General features: G+C 32.7%; 1 protein-coding gene and 1 long non-coding RNA gene across 6 annotated transcripts; both read left to right on the top strand.

Moving 5' to 3' along the window:
* The first annotated feature begins 4,300 nt into the window (after positions 1–4,300).
* Positions 4,301–7,242, top strand: LOC105789275 (uncharacterized). Of its 4 annotated transcripts, XR_001132253.2 has the most exons (3): positions 4,509–4,671; positions 5,373–5,653; positions 5,747–6,773. It is a non-coding gene; the product is annotated as an uncharacterized LOC105789275 (long non-coding RNA). The 4 variants fall into 4 exon arrangements; XR_001132251.2 differs by having other exon boundaries at positions 4,301–4,671; positions 5,359–7,242; XR_001132250.2 differs by having other exon boundaries at positions 4,301–4,671; positions 5,262–7,242.
* Positions 7,243–11,222: 3,980 nt separating this feature from the next.
* LOC105789267 (uncharacterized) lies at positions 11,223–15,787 on the top strand. Of its 2 annotated transcripts, none has more exons than XM_012616586.2 (9): positions 11,223–11,430; positions 11,625–11,707; positions 11,792–11,860; positions 12,140–12,389; positions 12,572–12,830; positions 14,621–14,668; positions 14,746–14,794; positions 14,905–14,989; positions 15,070–15,787. In XM_012616586.2, exons 5-9 carry the CDS (start codon positions 12,687–12,689, stop codon positions 15,449–15,451), a joined length of 708 nt encoding a protein of 235 aa, XP_012472040.2. In that variant the 5' UTR covers positions 11,223–11,430; positions 11,625–11,707; positions 11,792–11,860; positions 12,140–12,389; positions 12,572–12,686; the 3' UTR covers positions 15,452–15,787. The 2 variants fall into 2 exon arrangements, with proteins under 2 accessions (XP_012472040.2, XP_052483660.1); XM_052627700.1 differs by having other exon boundaries at positions 12,122–12,389.
* Positions 15,788–18,969: the final 3,182 nt, after the last annotated feature.

Raw genomic sequence — 18,969 nt, 5'->3', positions numbered from 1 at the left:
AATTCCTTATAATCATTAGTGAAAAAATTGATAAAATTGTTAAAATTTTATTATGTAATATATTATTTTATATAATATATATTATGTACTTTTTAACACCCATCTTTTTTTAGTAGAAATAAACAACATTAAGCGAAAATAATGAAATCACACAACTCTACTTAGGAAATCACTTCTAATTGTAAAATCTCTTGAACTAAAATTGGGAGATCCTCAAAAAAGCTTCAACCCAAACCGATTATCATAAGTACATTTCGTCATTCGATCAGCAGTCATATTCTGAGATCTAGGAATATGACGGATTCTTATCTTTCAATTCATCGTAAGGTAAACATTGATTAAACATAATTCAACTTGGTTACTACTGGCAGCACTACCCATAAGAACAGACTCTACAAGTAGTGCATTGTCGCATTCAATCTCCATGTGTCTCTAATCTTTTTCCCATGCAATACAAACATTTTAGATCAAAAGTGCTCACCTATTGTAAAATGTTCACAACCTTTGCTTGGGTTTGGACTTAGCTATGGTGGATTTAGACATTTTAGATCAATAGAATTAACTTTGATATATCATTGTTCATTTCCTATTCCGGCAACGCAGAAAGAGGCCATTGTGGACCAAATGCAACAATTAATAAAAGAGGAAAAGGTTTTCGGCACAGTCACAAAAATGCTAAACAACGTTTTGAATTCTTGTGTTGAAATGCTACGGCTTATTACCAACCAAAAGCTAACAAATCCTCTTAGTATTCAAGGAGATCTTGTGCAAAAAGAGGATGAACAGTTAATACTCTACCTTCCTCTGCCCCCGACACTGGGAAAGGAGCCGAGATTCACAACAACCCTGACGTAAGAACTAGGGATTATATATGGCAAAAGGAACGGTAGACCCTTTTGTGATACCATGTTAAATAATTGAACAATAAGTTTGTAACTTAGTATAACAACCTTGTCATCAGGTTAATAAAGACTAGTTGAGGCATAACTTTACTTTGTCGGTAATGTGTCTTGGTGTTATTGAGTTCATATGGACAATGGGGTAAGTTCATCGAGAAACAATCTTCGAGTGATGGATATATACTAATTTTTATTTCATCTCGTGTTCTGTTCTTTCTTTTACTTTGTTATCCATCTATATATTACAAATGTAGGTGATCGATCAAGAGGAACCAGCAAAGGAGGTAAATTTAACCTTGGCATATGTGGGGAGATAGTAGTGAAACTAATATGGAAACCGCAACAAACAAAACAAGAGATGGTAAGGACTGAATTTTGAGTTTTACAGAGCAAATTTATGACCTTTATTCGACTTGAATATGCAATCATGCATTGGAGATCATACTGTGCATTCAAGTTTTATGTTCCAGTTTAAAAAATTCAGTATTACTATAGGAGAGATACTACTAGAGAGTATAAGCATTTAAACTTCATACTGTCATTTCAACACTGTTTGATTGATTCCCACTTGTTCATAAGAGACCAAATCAAAACAAGAAATATCAGACGAACACTGACACAAAAAATCCTGAGTAGGAAAGTCGTCAAGTTTTAATTCTATGCAGTTGCTGTTTACATTTTACAGGGTTATCATGAGGCAGACTCACCAAATAAAGGATATAAATTTGATATGTTAAGTTTTGGCATCATTTTCTTTATTTGATCTGCTTTTTTTTGGATCATTATCTGATTCTCTTTTTCCTATAGGCTTCTCAGTTTCTGCTGGACTTTCCCGTGCCAAATTATACAAGTCCTTCTTGTGATTTGGACAATTTGTTCTGGACATACTTAAACCGTCAGTATAACAAACTTAATGGTTTTATAAAACCCTAGCCTTTTTACTTGTATTGGTTACCTTTATGTTTTGTAGACAACGAGATATACTATGATTTGGGTGAAGGCAGCAGTGATGCCAGGGCAAATCAAGACAATATGAAACTGTCACAAGAGAAGAAGTCTGTTGTCCCAGGGTACAACATTTATGAACACAATGTAATGTGCTCACTGAGATATTTCAAAAAAAACCCTCATACTGATAACAACTTTCTTATTTAGTCCTGCAGATATTCAGAGCATCATTATGACCTCACTAGCTGAAGTTGATCATAAAATAAAAAGTAACCCAGAGATGCTTGAGCTAAAAGACATCACAGATATAGAGGCAAAGGTGCAAAACATCATCAATAAGTTGGCAAAGGCTCGTGAAATGTTGGAGGATCAAGCAGAGGTGAAGAGATTGAAAGAAGGGATCGAGAAGGAGGAAAGAAAAAAAAATGAAGCTGGCTGGGACGCAGAAGAGGCCACGAGTTATGTAATTGCTTCTTTTCTTTACTTTAACTGAGTAACAATAGGTCAAAGTCTTTTTGCCTTTGAAACACAATCTTAATGGTTTGTTGGGATGTTGATGAACTGACGATACAGACAGTATATTTTCTGTGTGAGGGTTTGTGTTTGAATTTTGGTTTGTTATCAAGAGTCTAAAACTTCAAAGAGTAATATGAACTCTATGTTCATGTTATGGATTATTTTGGTTTTTAGAGTTACTTATTCTTGATTATTCTTATTAAGAGTTCAATACTTTACAAATAGATCCCTGATAAGGTGATGGTTTATGGCTAGTGGTTCAAGTTGTCACCATGCATAGATTTTAGTTTGGGTATCTAGATGTGTTTCGAGTTTAAGTCTTACCATTAGTGTACCATGTTTAGAGTTGTTTCGGTTTTAAGTCTTTTTGTACTTGGAATTGGGTTCATTCTAGTTATAATTGCACCAACCAGCAGCGAGTCGAAAGGAGATATAGGCAATAGTCTTGACCCTTAAAAATAAAAAATTATTTATATGGTCCTTTAGTGTTTAAGAAATCACAAATTAATATAACAAAATTACATATTGTTTCTTTAAATTTTACTTATTTTTTGCCCTCTTTAAAACAATTTCTTGGTTTCACCCTCTACCAACTAACCAAAAATGTAACAACTAGTATCTATACCCAACAATTTGGGAAGAATTTTTTCAAAGATAAACAAGAGAATGCCAACAAAACAAAGGTAAAACCAATAAAAACTAAAACCCAAGTAGAGCCCAATACTTTCAGGCCCATTTGTTTTTGTTATAGTTTAGGGTTTTATCTTTTTGCTTTTACTATTGTTGCCGGTTCAAAATAAAATTGGGTTATTTCCAATTTAGCTCCTTGGGCTTTTATATTCGATTATAACTCTTTATTAGTATTTTTTCCTGGTAAAGCTTCACTAGTGATTTCTTTTTGAGTAATTAATGAAGCATATACCCAGACAATCACATGTCATGTCAATAAAATTAACTTTAACTAACCTACAAAGATCCATTACTTTAGTACTTTATAACTGTTAATATAATATTTCACAATATAATAATAAACAATTATGTGTAAATAATTAAAATAGAACTTCTGTCATGCTAGACTTAGTTGGGTTGGACACAATGATTAAAATGTTACGAATCGATAATGTTAAGTACCCATGTTTTGTCCTTCAAGCTTGAGCCCTATGAAAGAAAAATTATATCAAGCACTCATGTCTCATCTTAGTCATCATTGAATTCTTTCTAATTTGGTCCATGAACTTAAATTCTGTTAATGTGTGATGATGTGATAATAAGAGATTATGTCAATTCATCACTTGAAAATTTTAAAAATTAAATAAGCCCAAGTGATAATGTGATACAATATTATCATGTCGCAGTATTACATTTTAATGGAATATAAGGACCATATTGCAAAATGCTGTTTAGGTTCTGCCCATTAATTCTAGTTTAGGTTCTTTTTAGATTTATTCTGAACTAAAATCATGAGTGGTGTTTAGATTTATTCAGTCTAAGTTCGAATATACTTTGATTTTAAATTCGATTGTATTTTAAATTGGATTTATTTTAATTATAATTATTTGAACCGTGTTGATAAAAAAAAGGTAAGAACCAAGATTTGGAATTAAGAGAAAGGATTAAATGAAACTTGAATATTAAATTAAAATGTAACTGTGTTAATAAAACTGAAATTAAGTCCTAACAGTAATGCGACTAATGCAACTTAAACCTAAATCACACTTGGGGTGATGAACACATTAACCATCATACCGAAATTATACATAAATTATCATAAAAAAAAAGGGAGAATGACAACAAAACAAAAGTAAGAGGGAACAAAAATTAAAACCCAAGTAGAGCCCAATAATTATAGGCCCATTTATTTTTATTGTAGTTTAGGGTTTTATCCTTTGCTTTGTACCTTTGTTGCGCTGTTTAGCATATACTTTTTGTTGCCGGTTCAAAATTAAATTGTAAATTTGATTTAGGTCAGTCCTTTATTAGTGAATTTTTTCACGGTAAAGCTTTATTAGTTTTTTTTATTCATTTTAGTCCCTATTTTTAATTAAATCTATTTTATTATTTAGTTTATTATTTGCATGTATTTAATTTCAGGGTTGATTTAATTCCATTTCTTTCAATTATTATGAAATTAATTAATTTAATTTTTGCTAAAATTATTAATCAACTTTTATTTTTCCAAAAAAAATTTTTGTGGGGCTAAAATAGTAAAATTTTCTTTAAAAGGAAACTCCTTCCTACCCTCATCTCTCAGCGTAGGCCGGCAAGCAAGGATCTCACCATTACTCAGATCCAAATCCTCTTTTGCAAGGTAAATTTCGAAACCCTAAAATATCTCTACTTACAGTGTCAATAACCTTATCTCAGCCTCTACGTTACTCCTCTACAATTTATTTTCTACTTTGGATTCCGCCTTATCTTGTACTCTTTCTCTATTTACTTAGTTTCGAAGAACATCTGAAAATATGTTGACGCAGCTATTGAGATCTTTAGCGGTAGCGGATGCTGCTGCTATTTTGAATTAGCGGCTGTGAAACCACTATGCCTACCCTATTTGAAACCCTGAGGCCATTCGGCCATTTGCCTTATATAAGGGTAAATTTTGTTATTGGAGAACATAAATGCTATTTAGTTGTGTGGGGAGTTCTTTTCACTTTAGGTCATTTTTGTTCTTTACCGTTTTTGCCCGTCCGTAAGCAAAATCACTCTAGTCTTGAGTCTCATTCTCACCATTTTGGTGTTTCCTGTTACAGATGCAAATTTTGTAGTTGTTTTTCCTTATCTGCTGATGTTTCTGTTACTAATTCTTTTTAGTAACTTTTAGGAAATAGATAGTAGATGGTAAAAGAAGCAATGAACCAACCACTGTCTTTTATATTTTGTTTTAATATATTTTTGCAGAGATGTAGATAGTAGATAGTATAAGAAGCGATGAACCAAGATCCACAATCTCTTTTATAATCTGTTTTAAATTGTTTCAGTATTTTATTTTGCAAAGCTTATATTATATAGGGGAAGGATGTTGATAGTGGATGGTGCTTGAAGCGATGAATCGCCCCAAGACCCTTAATTCAAGATGCAGTTCAGTATTCCGGTGTCTTGGATCGGACTGGATTTGTTGACAAATGCATTTTTGAAGCAGATAACAACAAATCTAAAAATGCTTTTCCAGTCAACAAATTCAGTTTGAGCCGAGATTGGGCTGAGATTTACAAACCCCTTCCTCACTCAATTCAACAGTCTGATTCGGGGAAAGTTCTTTTCTTTTGAAATTTACTTTTAAATTTTACTAGGTAATGTTTAGTTTGCAGTCGTTTCTTCCCTCTCTTCGACATTTTTTTATAATCAATAAACATACCGTAATGTTTTTCCTAATTGATGCTCAGAGTGTATGGTCTTTTAAGCTGCAAAGTGCATGCCCATATTTCTTGGCTGATTTCAACAGATAGGGACCAAATAAGCTTTCTTAGCAAAGCGAATCAAGTTTTCTTTTTCCCTCGAAGAATCCAGTTCTGAAGACTATACCGATAGTATTAAGTGCGATATCTATGGCAATAGTAGATATTGGATTTAGATCAAAATTATTAACTTAGAAGCCAGACTGATGGACGGTAAAGTGCTTCATTTATGATTTACATCAGTGTATTAGCCGTAATTTATGCAGACAGGTACCAATCATCTCGTCTTTTGTCTCCTTTCTCTCATTTCTTTTCTTCAGATAAATCATTATTAATTGTCTACTTTGCATATCCAGGAAAATGTCTTTTGTGACCACAAGAAGGCAAGAAGAAACAAGCAACGACTTATGTTAAGATCTACGACATTTTGAACTTGGCAAATCCTTTTCAAGGACATTGTGCAAATAGTGAATGAACTGTTAATACTCCAACCCCTAATTTTCATTTATGGTTCGTGTCTATATTTATAAATCTCAGTAATTGCTTGTGCTTCTCTAAGAAAAAGAGAAGGCAGACTGAAGCTGGCCAAGAAACCACGGCTTGACTAATTGCTACTTGTTATTGCGGTCAAGTAAGTCGAAATCTATTTGACGTTGGAATAGAATCTTTTAATGGTTTAGTGGGATGTTTTTGTGTTTGAATCAAGAGTTTTTACAACTTGGAAGAATGGTTTGGCTTTGCTGACTTCAATTCAGAATGTGCATAGGGAAGCGAATCGGCTAGCTGATGCTTTGTCTTTCTTCAAACCAGAATGTTGGCATGCAAATTTTTAGTGTGCCGCCAGCAGGACCTGCTCAAGTGCTACAAGAGGATATTCAAGGATTGGCTTTGCCAAGAATGGTTTACATGGACTTTGTGTGTATTTCATATACGAACAAACTCCAATTCAATTCTAAATTTATTATTGTAGAATTCGTTGGATAATTTAATCGGTCCAGTTAAAAGCATTCAGTAAGGGTCTCGATTGTATTGTTCAAATGGTTGGTTCGATTAATATTTGAACCGAATATTCGATTAATATTCAGTAAGGGTCTCGTGCGCCTCCTTCTCCCTACGCCTCCACGCGCTGCGCCTTGCCATGTCATCGTACGGCCATTTCTGCAACAAACGAAAGATGAACAATGCAGCTGAGTCAGACCCCTGCGCGTGCTGCGCCTCTGCGCCAGGTTCACGCGCGCCTTCTCCAGGCTGGCCACGTCCCTGACACTGTACGGCCGTACCTGCAGCAAATGCAAACGAAAAAAAGCAGCAAAGAAAAAGAAAATTGTATTCTTTTTTATTTATTTTTGTTTTAGATTTTCGGCCTATAAAAAAGAGCAAAAAGGCCTTTGTAAAGGGGGATACGAAAAAAAAACCCTCACACACGCATTCAATATACAATCGAGAATACAAAAATTGAAAAACAAAAGGTGATTTTTTGGGTTTCTGGTTTTTCTTTTTCATTTTTTGCTATTTGTTATTTACTTCTTCTTTTTTGATCTTTGCGTTCATGAAACGTTTATTAAAGAGGGAAATATAAAACGAAAAGAAAAGGCGTACCTCGTGACTGGATCTTTTGCTCTTTCTCCGTCTTCATCGGAGTTTGGGGGTAAGGTTCGGAGAGTCTCCGAAGGGGGCGATGAACCGCCGAGCGGCGCATGAAAGGGACCCGAGGGCAGGATCCGCGCACTTGGGTTTTTCGGTCTATTTGCACGACAAGTCCCTTTTTTTGTGTTGTTTCAATTTGATTTTGTTTATTTTTTTCAATTTGTACCACACATTTGGTTTCGATTCCATTTTGATCCATATTTAAACGGTGCCGTTTTTTGTGTTTGGTTTTGATTATTTATTTTTGCATTTAATTGCCGTTTTGGTCCCTTAAATTTGAATCGATTAATAATTTAGTTCGTTTTTCTATTCTAGTTGAAATTTAACTTTTACATATTTGTTGTTAGATATATTTAATTATTATTTTGACATAGTTATTTTCTACATTATTTTAATATTTAAACTTAATATTATTTTTAAACTTATTATTAGTATAATTTCTAAGATGTGATATACTATTCTTTTAAAATTATTATCAATATGTTCCAAATTTACTAACCTTTGTAAAAAAATTTCTATATACTTTTGTTTTTCCAAATTGATACGTTATTATTTATTTTATCACACTTAATATATTTTGAAGATTTGATATGTTACTTTATATTTCTCGATATTATATTTTAGAATTCCACATTTTGTTTTCACAATAATAGTATTTATTATATATAATAAATTATATGAAATTATTTTAGGTGTATATGTGTGTACAAAATATATTATGATTCGTAACTTATAAAATTTTATACTCCATGTTTTAAAATTTATTCATTCGATTATTTTAATTAGTTTACTTGAGATTAAATTATTTTAGGTTTTCACATCAATTATCATCATTTTGTTTATAATCAAAATATCTTTAGGGTGGATCATTTGTTCATTTGATTATTAATGTTGATACATTATATGTTTGATTGCTCCATGTTGTAAATTTAGTTTTCTATTTATCGTTTGCTTTATATATGATTATTCAATTATATTGTTTGTAAGAATTGCATTTTTATTTAAACATTATAATAGTTTTATTGCAAAACTACTAAAAACGCTTAGTGTTCATAAGTTCTCGAGAGAATCGTGCCCTAACTTACTGAGCTTCAATTTTTCTCGATAAACTTAGATCATCAAGTGTTCATTTTGTTAAAACCATACAATTTTGTTAAAAATAAAGTTTTTAAGATTTCAAAATGTTGGATCCTAACTTACTGGATATGACATTTTGTTATCTCGATTTTAAAATAAAGGCAATATTTGATGTTTAAGAATTTCGAGAAATTGAACCCTAACTTACTGGACTCTGATTTCTCGATTGACTTAAATAATCAAATAACCTTCTTAAAGTTCATGATTTTCTTTAAAAAAAAGGGACAAATTTAATTTTAAAGATTGAATTGTAGCACCCTAACTCATTGAGTGTGACAATTTATTTTTTCGAAATAAGTGAGTCTTATCGTTCAATTTAGTTCATTCAAGTTTTCTCACCCAAAGATCGTATTTTAAAATCTTTTCAAAGTTTCAACACTAAGACATTAAACAATCAATTTGGTACTAATTTTGGGGTGTTACGAGGGTGCTAACCCTTCCTCGTACATAACCGACTCTCGAACTTGTTTTCTCAAATTTCGCAGACCAAAATCATTTTTAATGGTGAACCGATCACACCTCAATATAAGATCGGTGGCGACTCCCATTTTCCTTTTTTTAAAGTCGATCCCCATTTTTTAAATCTAAAAAGGTGGTTTCGGCAAACTAAATTGAAGTTTTTTTAAATACATTAATTGTATTGAAATATTTTGGTTAATTTGGTTAGTTAATTGAAATATAGATATTTTTTATCTTTTGATTAAAATAAGTATAAAACATAATAAGAGTATAGTGCTAATGTTCATTTCTTTTAATAGTTCAAACTACTTTATGCAGTCCTTGTTAATCCCGAAAGGAGAGAAGATAGCAAGGCAGTTCATTTGGGGTGGTTCTGCTGGGCATCCAAAAGTAGATTGGGAGTCCATTTGTTAGCTTAGGTCTTGAGGGGTTCTGCTGGGCATCCAAAAGTAGATTGGGAGTCCATTTGTTAGCTTAGGTCTTGAGGGGCCTTGGGTTTCAGCACCTTCAAGACCAAAATAATTCCTTCCTTATGAAGATTGGGTTCAATCTAGTCTCTACAAAGGGTGCTTTATGAGTTTGTGTCCTTTATTCGAAATATGGGTGGAAGAATCAGCTTCCAAATTCTATCCACAAAAATCAATGCTCTCATCTTTGCCGTTCCCTTTCTAAGGTGTGACCCTTTTTTGTGAGGATCTTATGTAGTCTGTAGGTGATGGCTCTATAATTTGTTGTTGGAAAGATTCTTGGATACTGGAAGTTGGTCCTCTTTTTTCTTATGTCCCAGCTCATGCAAGCCTCGGTTTGGAGAGCACTTTGAGGGATTGGGTTCTTCTTGATGGTTCTTGGAAAGTTGATTTGCTTCGTATTTGGCTACCTGATGACGTGATAAAGCGTATAGTAAGTATCCCCCATTCTCACTCTATTGGTGGAGAGGATGGGATCATTTGGGCTCAATCTGATTGAGGGTCTTTTTCTGTTCATAATGCTTATTGGGCTTTAAAAGAAGATTCTTGGAGTCCTAAAGATGATAGTTGAAAGTCTATTTGGAAATATCAAAGCCCACAGAGAGTTCGTCTTTTTCTTTGGTTTGTGGTCAAACAGAGGCTTCTTACTAATTCAAAGCGCGTTAAGAGAGGAATTGGGCAGAACACTGCGTGCTCTTTATGTGATCATGATACTAAGGACATTATGCATGTACTCCGAGACTATTTGATGGCTAAGGAAGCATGGAAGCTTGTAGTCCTTCCTAAGATACAAATTAGGTTTTTTTTCTGATTCCTTCAAAATTGGTTTTCCACTAACCTTTGTTGCCATTTTAAGATGCAGGATAAGGAAATTACTTGGTCAAGCTTATTTGGATTAATTACTTGGAGAATTTGGAAGAACATGAATCTTTTCATCTTCCAAAACATTAACTAGACGACTTATGAAATTGTAAAAGTCTCTCTCAATTGGGCCTAACAATTTGAACCTTTTCTAAATGAGGCCAAGCCTAGTTCACCAAATTCGAAAATTCATTCCCATTATAAAGGCAATTGGATCTATTTATTTTCTGATGGAGCAATGGCTAGAGCTTCCGGAAATGCATCCATGGGTGGGGTGGTTCGTGATTAGGTTGACAATTGGATTTTGGGCTTTAATCATTATTTAGGCAGATGTTCGCCTTTGGAGGCAGAACTTTGGAGTATTCTTGATGAAATTCTCATTTTATTAAATAAGGACTACAAGAAAGTCAGGATTTAGACAGATAACCTTGAGGTGGTTAGTGCCTTGTCCATGGAGGAGTCAATGGACTCTAGTATTACCTTGTTTAGAAGAGTTAAACCTATTTTGCATTTTGTAGGTCAATGGAAAATTAAGTATGTTCCTAGAGAGTGTAATTTAATTGCAAATCAATTGACAAAGATTAATTTCTCTTGGCAGACCCCTTCAGATATTTGAAGTACCTTCTGATTTAGTGGTTAGAGCTATCCAACAAGACAAAACCTTTAGAGGCTCAATAGTTGATACATTGTATTTCTATTTATTATTTTTCACTAAAAAATATTAGTGATTAAAATATAACTTTTTATAGTTTAGAGGAATTTTTTTTTATTGAAAGTTGAGTAATTTAATTTTTTAGCTGACATTTGCTAACGCACCCTTGGCAATACCCCTGCAAACGTATCAACTTAAATTTTCTCAAACAGGATAAACGAGAATTATTGATAACTTCAACAGTAAATGCAGATTATTGTGAACACACATATGGAAAATAGACTACTTTTTCAAAATTTGGGATTGAATCAATTTCTTTTTAATATTTTTTCGAATAGTTCAGAAAAGCGAAATTCGCACGATCGTGCGAATGCATCAGAAATAAAAGTTTTGAGAAAAAAGTGATAAAAGATTTCTGCGACGGCATAACAAGTCTCTACTCTGCAATCGTAAGCAATATTAAGCTTCATTTCTCTTCTCTCTTTGCTGGAATATAATCCAGTTTCGTTTATATTTTCTCTGGTCTACTGGATAGAATTGAGTTTGACTTTGCTTTTTTTAGAAATATATTTTGCTTTTAAAGCAAAATTTGAACTTACAGAATATTCTAAGATCTTTTTATATCATTTTGCTTGATTCTCAGATTGTACTTCGTTCAAGGAATATATGGGGAATTTCATTGAATTGGAATCAGATAAAGATAAGCTCAGCCGTAAAAGAATCAAGGTACCTATTCATTTTCTTTCCTTTCTTGCAATTCTTTATCGTTTAGGGTTTGTTTAATAATAGTTACTCTCCATATATATGCAGGACTGTAACGAGCTGGTGGGAGAATTGATGCGTATGCTATTGGATGGTGATGACAGATATCGAGCTGCTGTGAGACTTTTCCTCTCTTTTTATAATTTGTATTTTGAAAAAAAAAAAAAGAAAAAGAGCAAACTAATCCATGTCAATCCGACTCCCACTACAACGTAACATGTCAATCCTGCAATTTCTGACTCTTTTTTTCCAAATAGCAGAAGTGTGTCCAACTTTTTACTACAAGTATCAGATTATTGTGGTTTTGTTTTTACTCAAAAGAATATTGAGCTAAAAAACTGAGGGTGCAAGTTCATTTATGTTTCTAATTGCTTTTAGTAACTTTTTTGAATGTAGAGGAAATGGGAAGAAAAGAAAGAGATAGTAGTGGAAGGGATGAATCGGCTTCATGACCCTCAACTCTTACTGCAACGATTGAGAAATTTGATGCAGCCCAGGATTGTCGATAATGCCAGTTCCAGTCTTAGCATCGAAAATGCATTTCAAGAGCTTGATTCATTTTTGAATCAGTCAACAAATCCAGTCCGGAACATAGAGTGTGCTGATGAGATTTGCAAGGACCTTCCTCACTTAATCTCACTCGTAGGTACGATTTTTATGTTGATTAATGCCATTTGTTGTTGATGTTCTGGAGACTGCTAAAGGAATGCCAGAGATAGACATCCTAGGCATGTTTTAATAACTCTTTTTACATATATAAATATATTAATCTTGATTTGATTTAATCATTTAAATTAAAATTTGTTATCTGCTTTCTTTATATTTCAGTAAAAGCATTGCAGGGAGAGGCTATTGTGGACCAAACAGAGGAATTAATCTCAGAGGCTAAGGTCTTTAGCATAGTGGCAAAAATAGTAAACAAAGTTTTGGCTTCTTTTTAGTAATGCTACAAGATTTTAAGAACCAAAAGCTTACAAATCCTGTTAGTATTCAAGATCTTGTGCAAATGGAAGATGAACACTTAATATTCCATTTTCCTCTAACCCCTGATTGTACCAGTGGTGCTAAGATTCACATCAATCTACAGGTAAACATTTTGAGTAGAAGCACCCAATTTGTCATTAGTATTTTAATCAATGGAGCTTTAGATTTTACTTTTATCATGAAAATTATTGTAGAAAACATGACTCTGTAACTTAGTAGTAGCGGCATGACTTTTCTTTCTTGGTAATTTGTTCTTGCATTATTAAATTTTTAGAGTTGATGTGGGAAGTTTATTTAGAAACAGTCTGATATGCGCCTTAGCGTAGGATCTAATCATAAGTCTAGATGAGAAAGAATTCTTGCCTCGACCTATGCTTACTCAAAAGGCAGATTCGTCCTTGATTGAACCCCTCTCAGAATAAGGTTTATTTTTTATAGAATAATTGCTTATCTCTTTATTTCAATTGACAACCTTTTATAGACTGTTAATAACAAAGGAAAGAGTCCTAATAGAATTCCTAACTTAGAGTGTATGAAGGAAATAAAAACCTAATATAATAGAGAAAATAAGTAAAACTAAAACTCTTGGTAAAACTTAATATAATAAATAAATAAAACTAAAACTCCTATTGTAATAAAAACGTCCATATCATTACTCCCCTCCTTGGAGTTGAGCTTGTCCTCAAGCTCATCATCTACCTCATCATCATCTTGCTTGCCTTCAACATCTGGTATTTCTATCCAAAATAACCTTTTACATTTGTGTCCCATGGAATAGGACTCGTCACAATTATAACACAACCCCTTAGCCATTCTTTCCACCATTTCTGTCTGTGTCAATCTCTTAACAAATGGTGCAGAAGAACCTATTTTGCCGTTGTTCCCTGTTGGTTTTGTTGTTTGTCCCCCTTTCTTTACAATGCTCTTAGTTGTTTGAATGATTGAATTGCTGCCAGTGTTTTGGGAAGTTAGCCAGTTCAGGATAGCTGGAGATGACAGTTTAGAAAAAGACATTTTGTTTACGTTCCAATGTTTGAGCCATATTCATTGCAACTCCAAGGTTTTCCGGTTGTTGCATCTCAATATCAATTCTAAGTTCCTCTACCAACCCGACAGTAAAGAGGTTTACTTGTTGTCGAGGTTTAAGATCAGCAGTCCTAGCCAATGGTGATTGAAATTGGCGTTGATTTCCATATCACAGTCTTCTGGAGGTGTACACAGAATAACTTGTCTTTTGGCTCTCATGTTCTGTTCTGTTCTTTTTTTTCACTTAGACCCGAATTTTGATTTTTGTTGAGCAAATTATGACTTGAATAGGCAATCATGTATTGTCGACTAGTTTTCTATTCAATCCTTTCAATAAATGATGCAAAAATCAAGTTTAATCCTCTGTTGTAATAATAGATTCTCTCTTAACCAATGAAAATTTTAACCCTTCTCAGCCATTCCTACTGTCATATAAGTACAACTTGTCATCCCTTTAATTTCTTTGACGGGCAGTTTATTTCATCTTTTGCAAACTATAAGGTGATACAACCAAAAATATCACTTCTTTTTATTAATTCTCTGGGTTACACATATATATATTGGCCAGAAATGTTTGTTACTTTCTTTGTAAGCAATTGTTGAACTCAGATTGTTCTACCTGAACATTAGTTAGCAGACAGAAATATTTGTAGTTTAAATATTCGGATTTTTATGTCTTATGATCCTTTTATGTCCTTTTTCTTATGGTTCTTAGATTGTACGTTCATTCAAGGAATACATGGATGATTTCAATGAATTGGAATCAAATCCAGATAACCGCAATCATAGAAATATTAGTCAAACACACACAAAAGTCCTGAGTCGGAAAAGACGCATTATGTTGTGTACTTCTCTCCTTATTTGCAGGGTTATCATGAAGTAGACTCACTAGAAAAGGGGCTTAATGTTGATCCAGTAAGTTTTGGCCTGTATATATTTTTTAAATTCAAATTGCTTATTTTTGGATCAGATCTGATTCTCTTTTTCTACAGGTTCTTCTGTCACTTCAGTTTTTTGATGTTGAAGACTTTCTTCTGTCAGGTAATTGCTGCAAGTTGATAAATGATCTTATAAAATCCTCAGCTTTTTACTTGTCAGTTGTAAATATTAATATCTTTTATGTTTCCTACTTTAATTACTTTGTTTTCTAGACGACAAGATATACAATGATCTGACTGAAGGCAGCGGTGATGTCAGAGCAAATCAAGACGATATGAAGCTGTCAACTGTCCAGGGGTATACAATATTTATGAACTCAAGTGCTCACCGACATTTCAAAAGCACCCTTATACTGATAACAATTTTTTTTTATGTAGTCATGGAGATGTTCAAAGGATCATTATGAACTCACTAGCTGAAGTTTACCATAAAATAGAAAGTAACCCAGAGATACTTGAGCTAAAAGTCATCACAACTATGGAGGCAATGGTGCAAGACATCATGAATAAGTTGATGCAGGCTCGTGAAATGGAGTATCAAGCAGAGGAGAAGAGATTTGAGAAGAGGAAAGCTAATGTTAGAAAAGACAAACTGAAGCTGGAGAAGGATGAAGCTGACTTAAAAGAGAAGAAACTGAAGCTGGATCAGGACGAAGCTGACTTAAAAGAGAAGAAACTGAAGCTGGATCAGGACGAAGCTGAGTTAAAAGAAAACCAACTGAAGCTAGCCAGGTTGCAGAAAAAGCCACGGGTTGAGTAATTTGCTTCTTTGAAATACAGTCTCAATGGTTTATTGGGATGTTTATGAACTGAAGATATTGTCAGTATGCATTTGTGTGATGGTTGTGTTTGAATGTCAATGGTTTATTGGGATGTTTATGAACTGAAGATACAGACAATATGTGTTTGTGTGATGGTTTTGTGTTTGAATCCCAATGGTTTATTGGGATGTTTATGAACTGAAGATACGTACTGTGTTTGTGTTTGACTTTTCTGGTTATTGTCAAGAGTCTAAAACTTCAAAGAATATTATGAACTGTATGTTCATGGTATGCGTTTTTATATCGTTATTTTCAGTGGAACTTGATTATTCTAATTATAAGAGTTCAATACTTCTCATGATCTCTGACAAGGTGAGGGTTCCCACTTGTTGTCATCTATAGTTTCTACTCAATGGTTCACTAACAGATCTTATGATTGCTGACACTGCATGGTTTAGAGGAGGATTTTTTTATTTTATTTTTTATGCTCTTGGTTTAGAGTAAGTTTGGTGAGACCGAGAAGGTTCCGATTTATTTTAATATCAGTTGTAACTTCAACAGCTTGAAATTCATATAATTAGGGTTGTCTGAACCGAATTAGATCGACTGATAAATTGGTTGAATTGAAAATTGATTAAAGAATTAATTCAGAGGGTATTAAACTCACAACTCTTCAAACTAATAAAAAAGTTTTACTCATAAGCCATTTAAAAAAGGAGTTCAATCAATATTAATATTATTATTAATCAATATAGTAATTTGGACATGTACACTGCTTGATGAAGACTTGGTGTTGTACTTTGAATTTCATCTTTTTTAGATGATTTTTACTATCATTTTTTAAATCAAGATACAAAAATATTCTACCCAACCAAATTATCATATTTATTCCATTCAATTACAATTCTATTTCATTCCTAAAAAATGTTATTCTATTATAATTTTATTTCATTCTAACGAACTAAACGTACCGTAATTACAAGTAAATTATGTATTACCATTTTATTGAATTTTATTTTTTACATATTATCTTTTGAATAGTAGTCGCGATGAAAAGATTAGTTACCACTGCAAAATAGACCTGTCCATGGGCCGGGCAGGCCGTTGGGCTTATGGGAGGGTTCGGGTAAAAATATAGGCCCGAAATATGGGCTTGGGCAAAAAAACGAGGCCCGTTTAAAAAAGGGGCCGGGCCTCGGGCATCACTTTTTTGGCCCGGGCCCGGCTCGAATATAATAAATATATATTTTTTTATTTTTATTTTTTAATTTTAAAATACTTTTAAAATATTTTTATTTTTATTTTTTTATTTTTAAAACAATTTTTTAATGTTTATTAAAAAATGGGCCGGGCCGGGCTCGGGCTTATGATATTTTTCCTAGGCCTGGCCTGGGCAAAATTTTAGGCCCATATTTTTGGTCGGGCCGGGCCGAAAATTTTTTCCGAGCCCGGGACAGGTCTACTGCAAAATCAGATACCTTAATTTCGTAAAAAAAAAATACAAAAACTATTTTTTATACTCTGCCCAAAGATTGTTGCTCATATATAGGAAAAGACTAACAACAATCTTTTATTTATTTTTTAGAGGCGGTCTGATAAAATTAAAAAATGAGTTAAAAAAAGAATAATCTCATTTAAACTATCAATTAAGCTTTGACTTAAACATTTAAGTTTTAGGCTTAATTTACTTCAATCTATTTTTAAGAATATTTTAAATTATATAATATATGGTATAACTCCAAAAAGAACTTGTACCATAAAGCACAAATGGACACCAGCATAATTTGAAAATTTTGAGTTTATAAGACACCCAAAACTATTGTTAGACCACAATTTCATAACTCAAATTGATTAAATATTTTTATACTAACATATTATTTTAGAAATATGTATATATGTGAGATAGTTATTTAAATCGGATTAAATAGGATTAGTCGATCAATTGAATCAAGAATTGACTAATATATCGATCCGTAGTGGCGGAGCCAGGATGTTAATCTTGGGGGCCAAGCTAAAATTAGACGTGCTACGTAACAATTGATCTAAGCATATAAACAATCGATTCAAAAGAAGCAGTATTCCAACATAACAATCAATTTGAACATATAATCAGTTGATTCAAAAGCAACAGTATTCCAACATAACAATCGATTTAAACATATAAACAATCGATTCAAAAGAAGCAATATTCCAACATGACAATCAATTTAAACATATAAACAATCTATTCGAAAAAAGCAGTACTCACAAGTTATTTTTTTGCAAGTATTGATAAGGGACAAATGTTGTGCAAGTATTGATAAAGGACCAAATGAATATAAACAATAAATTTATGCTGGAGTTTGAATCGGTTCAAACAATAATGAACCGATTCAAAGTGTTAAACACCGTTACTTTGCAACTGGATTCATATGAAAATCATGCAGATAATGAGGTGGAAGACCCTTCCTAATGAATTGATTTTATTTTTTTTGGTTGTGTTATGGTCGTTGATTTGGTTTGATTGTTGATATACTGTATTATTGGGTTTGATATTATTAACAACTTATATTTCTTAAAAGTGAAAAAATATCGATTATGCTTTCATGGTGTTTTGTTAAGTTCGGTTTCTTCCGAACAGATGAATATATAGGAATAGATGGAGAATGGCGACGAGGCCCTTTTTAGTTTCACTACGTAAGAATATATGATTCAAGTTTGGATCCTAAATCAACATATCAATGATTGTGTGGATGAGCAGTTTTTAGTATATCATTTAAATTAAAAACATGTTTTATTAATAAACATAACACATAGTATAGGAAAATAATATATAATGATTTCTCGATTTGATCTAAACATTTGGTATCAATGAGTTATCAATACTTATATACACCGGTGTAAATTAGTTGTTTTCCCTTAAACTTTCTATCGAACGTGTCAAACGTGAAGGGAGATTCCCTCAATATTCGGTTGAGGGCAAATATGTAAATACACTGTATAAAGTATGAGGAATCATTTCTCTTCTAGAGTAAGAACAACCGTAAATATACCTTTTCTTGCTTCACACGTACAACAGGAGGTTTGAGGGAAAAAGAACTTACATACACCTGTGTAAGTCAATATTGATAAGGGACCAAATGAATATCAACAGTGAATTTATGTAAGAGTTTGAATCAATTTAAACAATAATGAATTAATTCAAAACAACAAACAATCAATTGAAATAAGCGAAGAATCGATTCAAACTCCAACATAAATTCTTTGCTGATATTCATTTGGTCCCTTATCATTTTAGGAAAAGAAGCGATTTAAAACAACCAACAATTAAAGAAATAAAGAATAAAAGGAAATGCTACGCAACAATCAAAGAAGCAAAGAACAAATTAATTAGATGTGTTATGTAACAATCGATTTAAACATATAAATAATCGATTCAAAAGAAGTAATATTCCAACATAATAATCGATTTAATCATATACACAATCAATTAAAAAGAAGCAGTATTCCAACATAACAATCAATTTAATCATATACA

This window comes from Gossypium raimondii, chromosome 2, assembly GCF_025698545.1.
Source record: "Gossypium raimondii isolate GPD5lz chromosome 2, ASM2569854v1, whole genome shotgun sequence".
In the NCBI taxonomy this organism is placed as follows: Eukaryota; Viridiplantae; Streptophyta; class Magnoliopsida; order Malvales; family Malvaceae; genus Gossypium; species Gossypium raimondii.
The sequence above is the reverse complement of the archived record's forward strand: the minus strand, read 5'-3'. Positions and strand labels throughout refer to the sequence as shown.

Excerpts from the sequence above, each read along its gene's own strand:
- LOC105789267 (XM_012616586.2), top strand. The coding sequence starts at position 12,687 with ATGCTACAAGATTTTAAGAACCAAAAGCTTACAAATCCTGTTAGTATT. Across the intron at positions 12,831-14,620 it reads AGATTCACATCAATCTACAG|GGTTATCATGAAGTAGACTC; the intron begins GTAAACATTTTG and ends CCTTATTTGCAG. Across the intron at positions 14,990-15,069 it reads AAGCTGTCAACTGTCCAGGG|TCATGGAGATGTTCAAAGGA; the intron begins GTATACAATATT and ends TTTTTTATGTAG.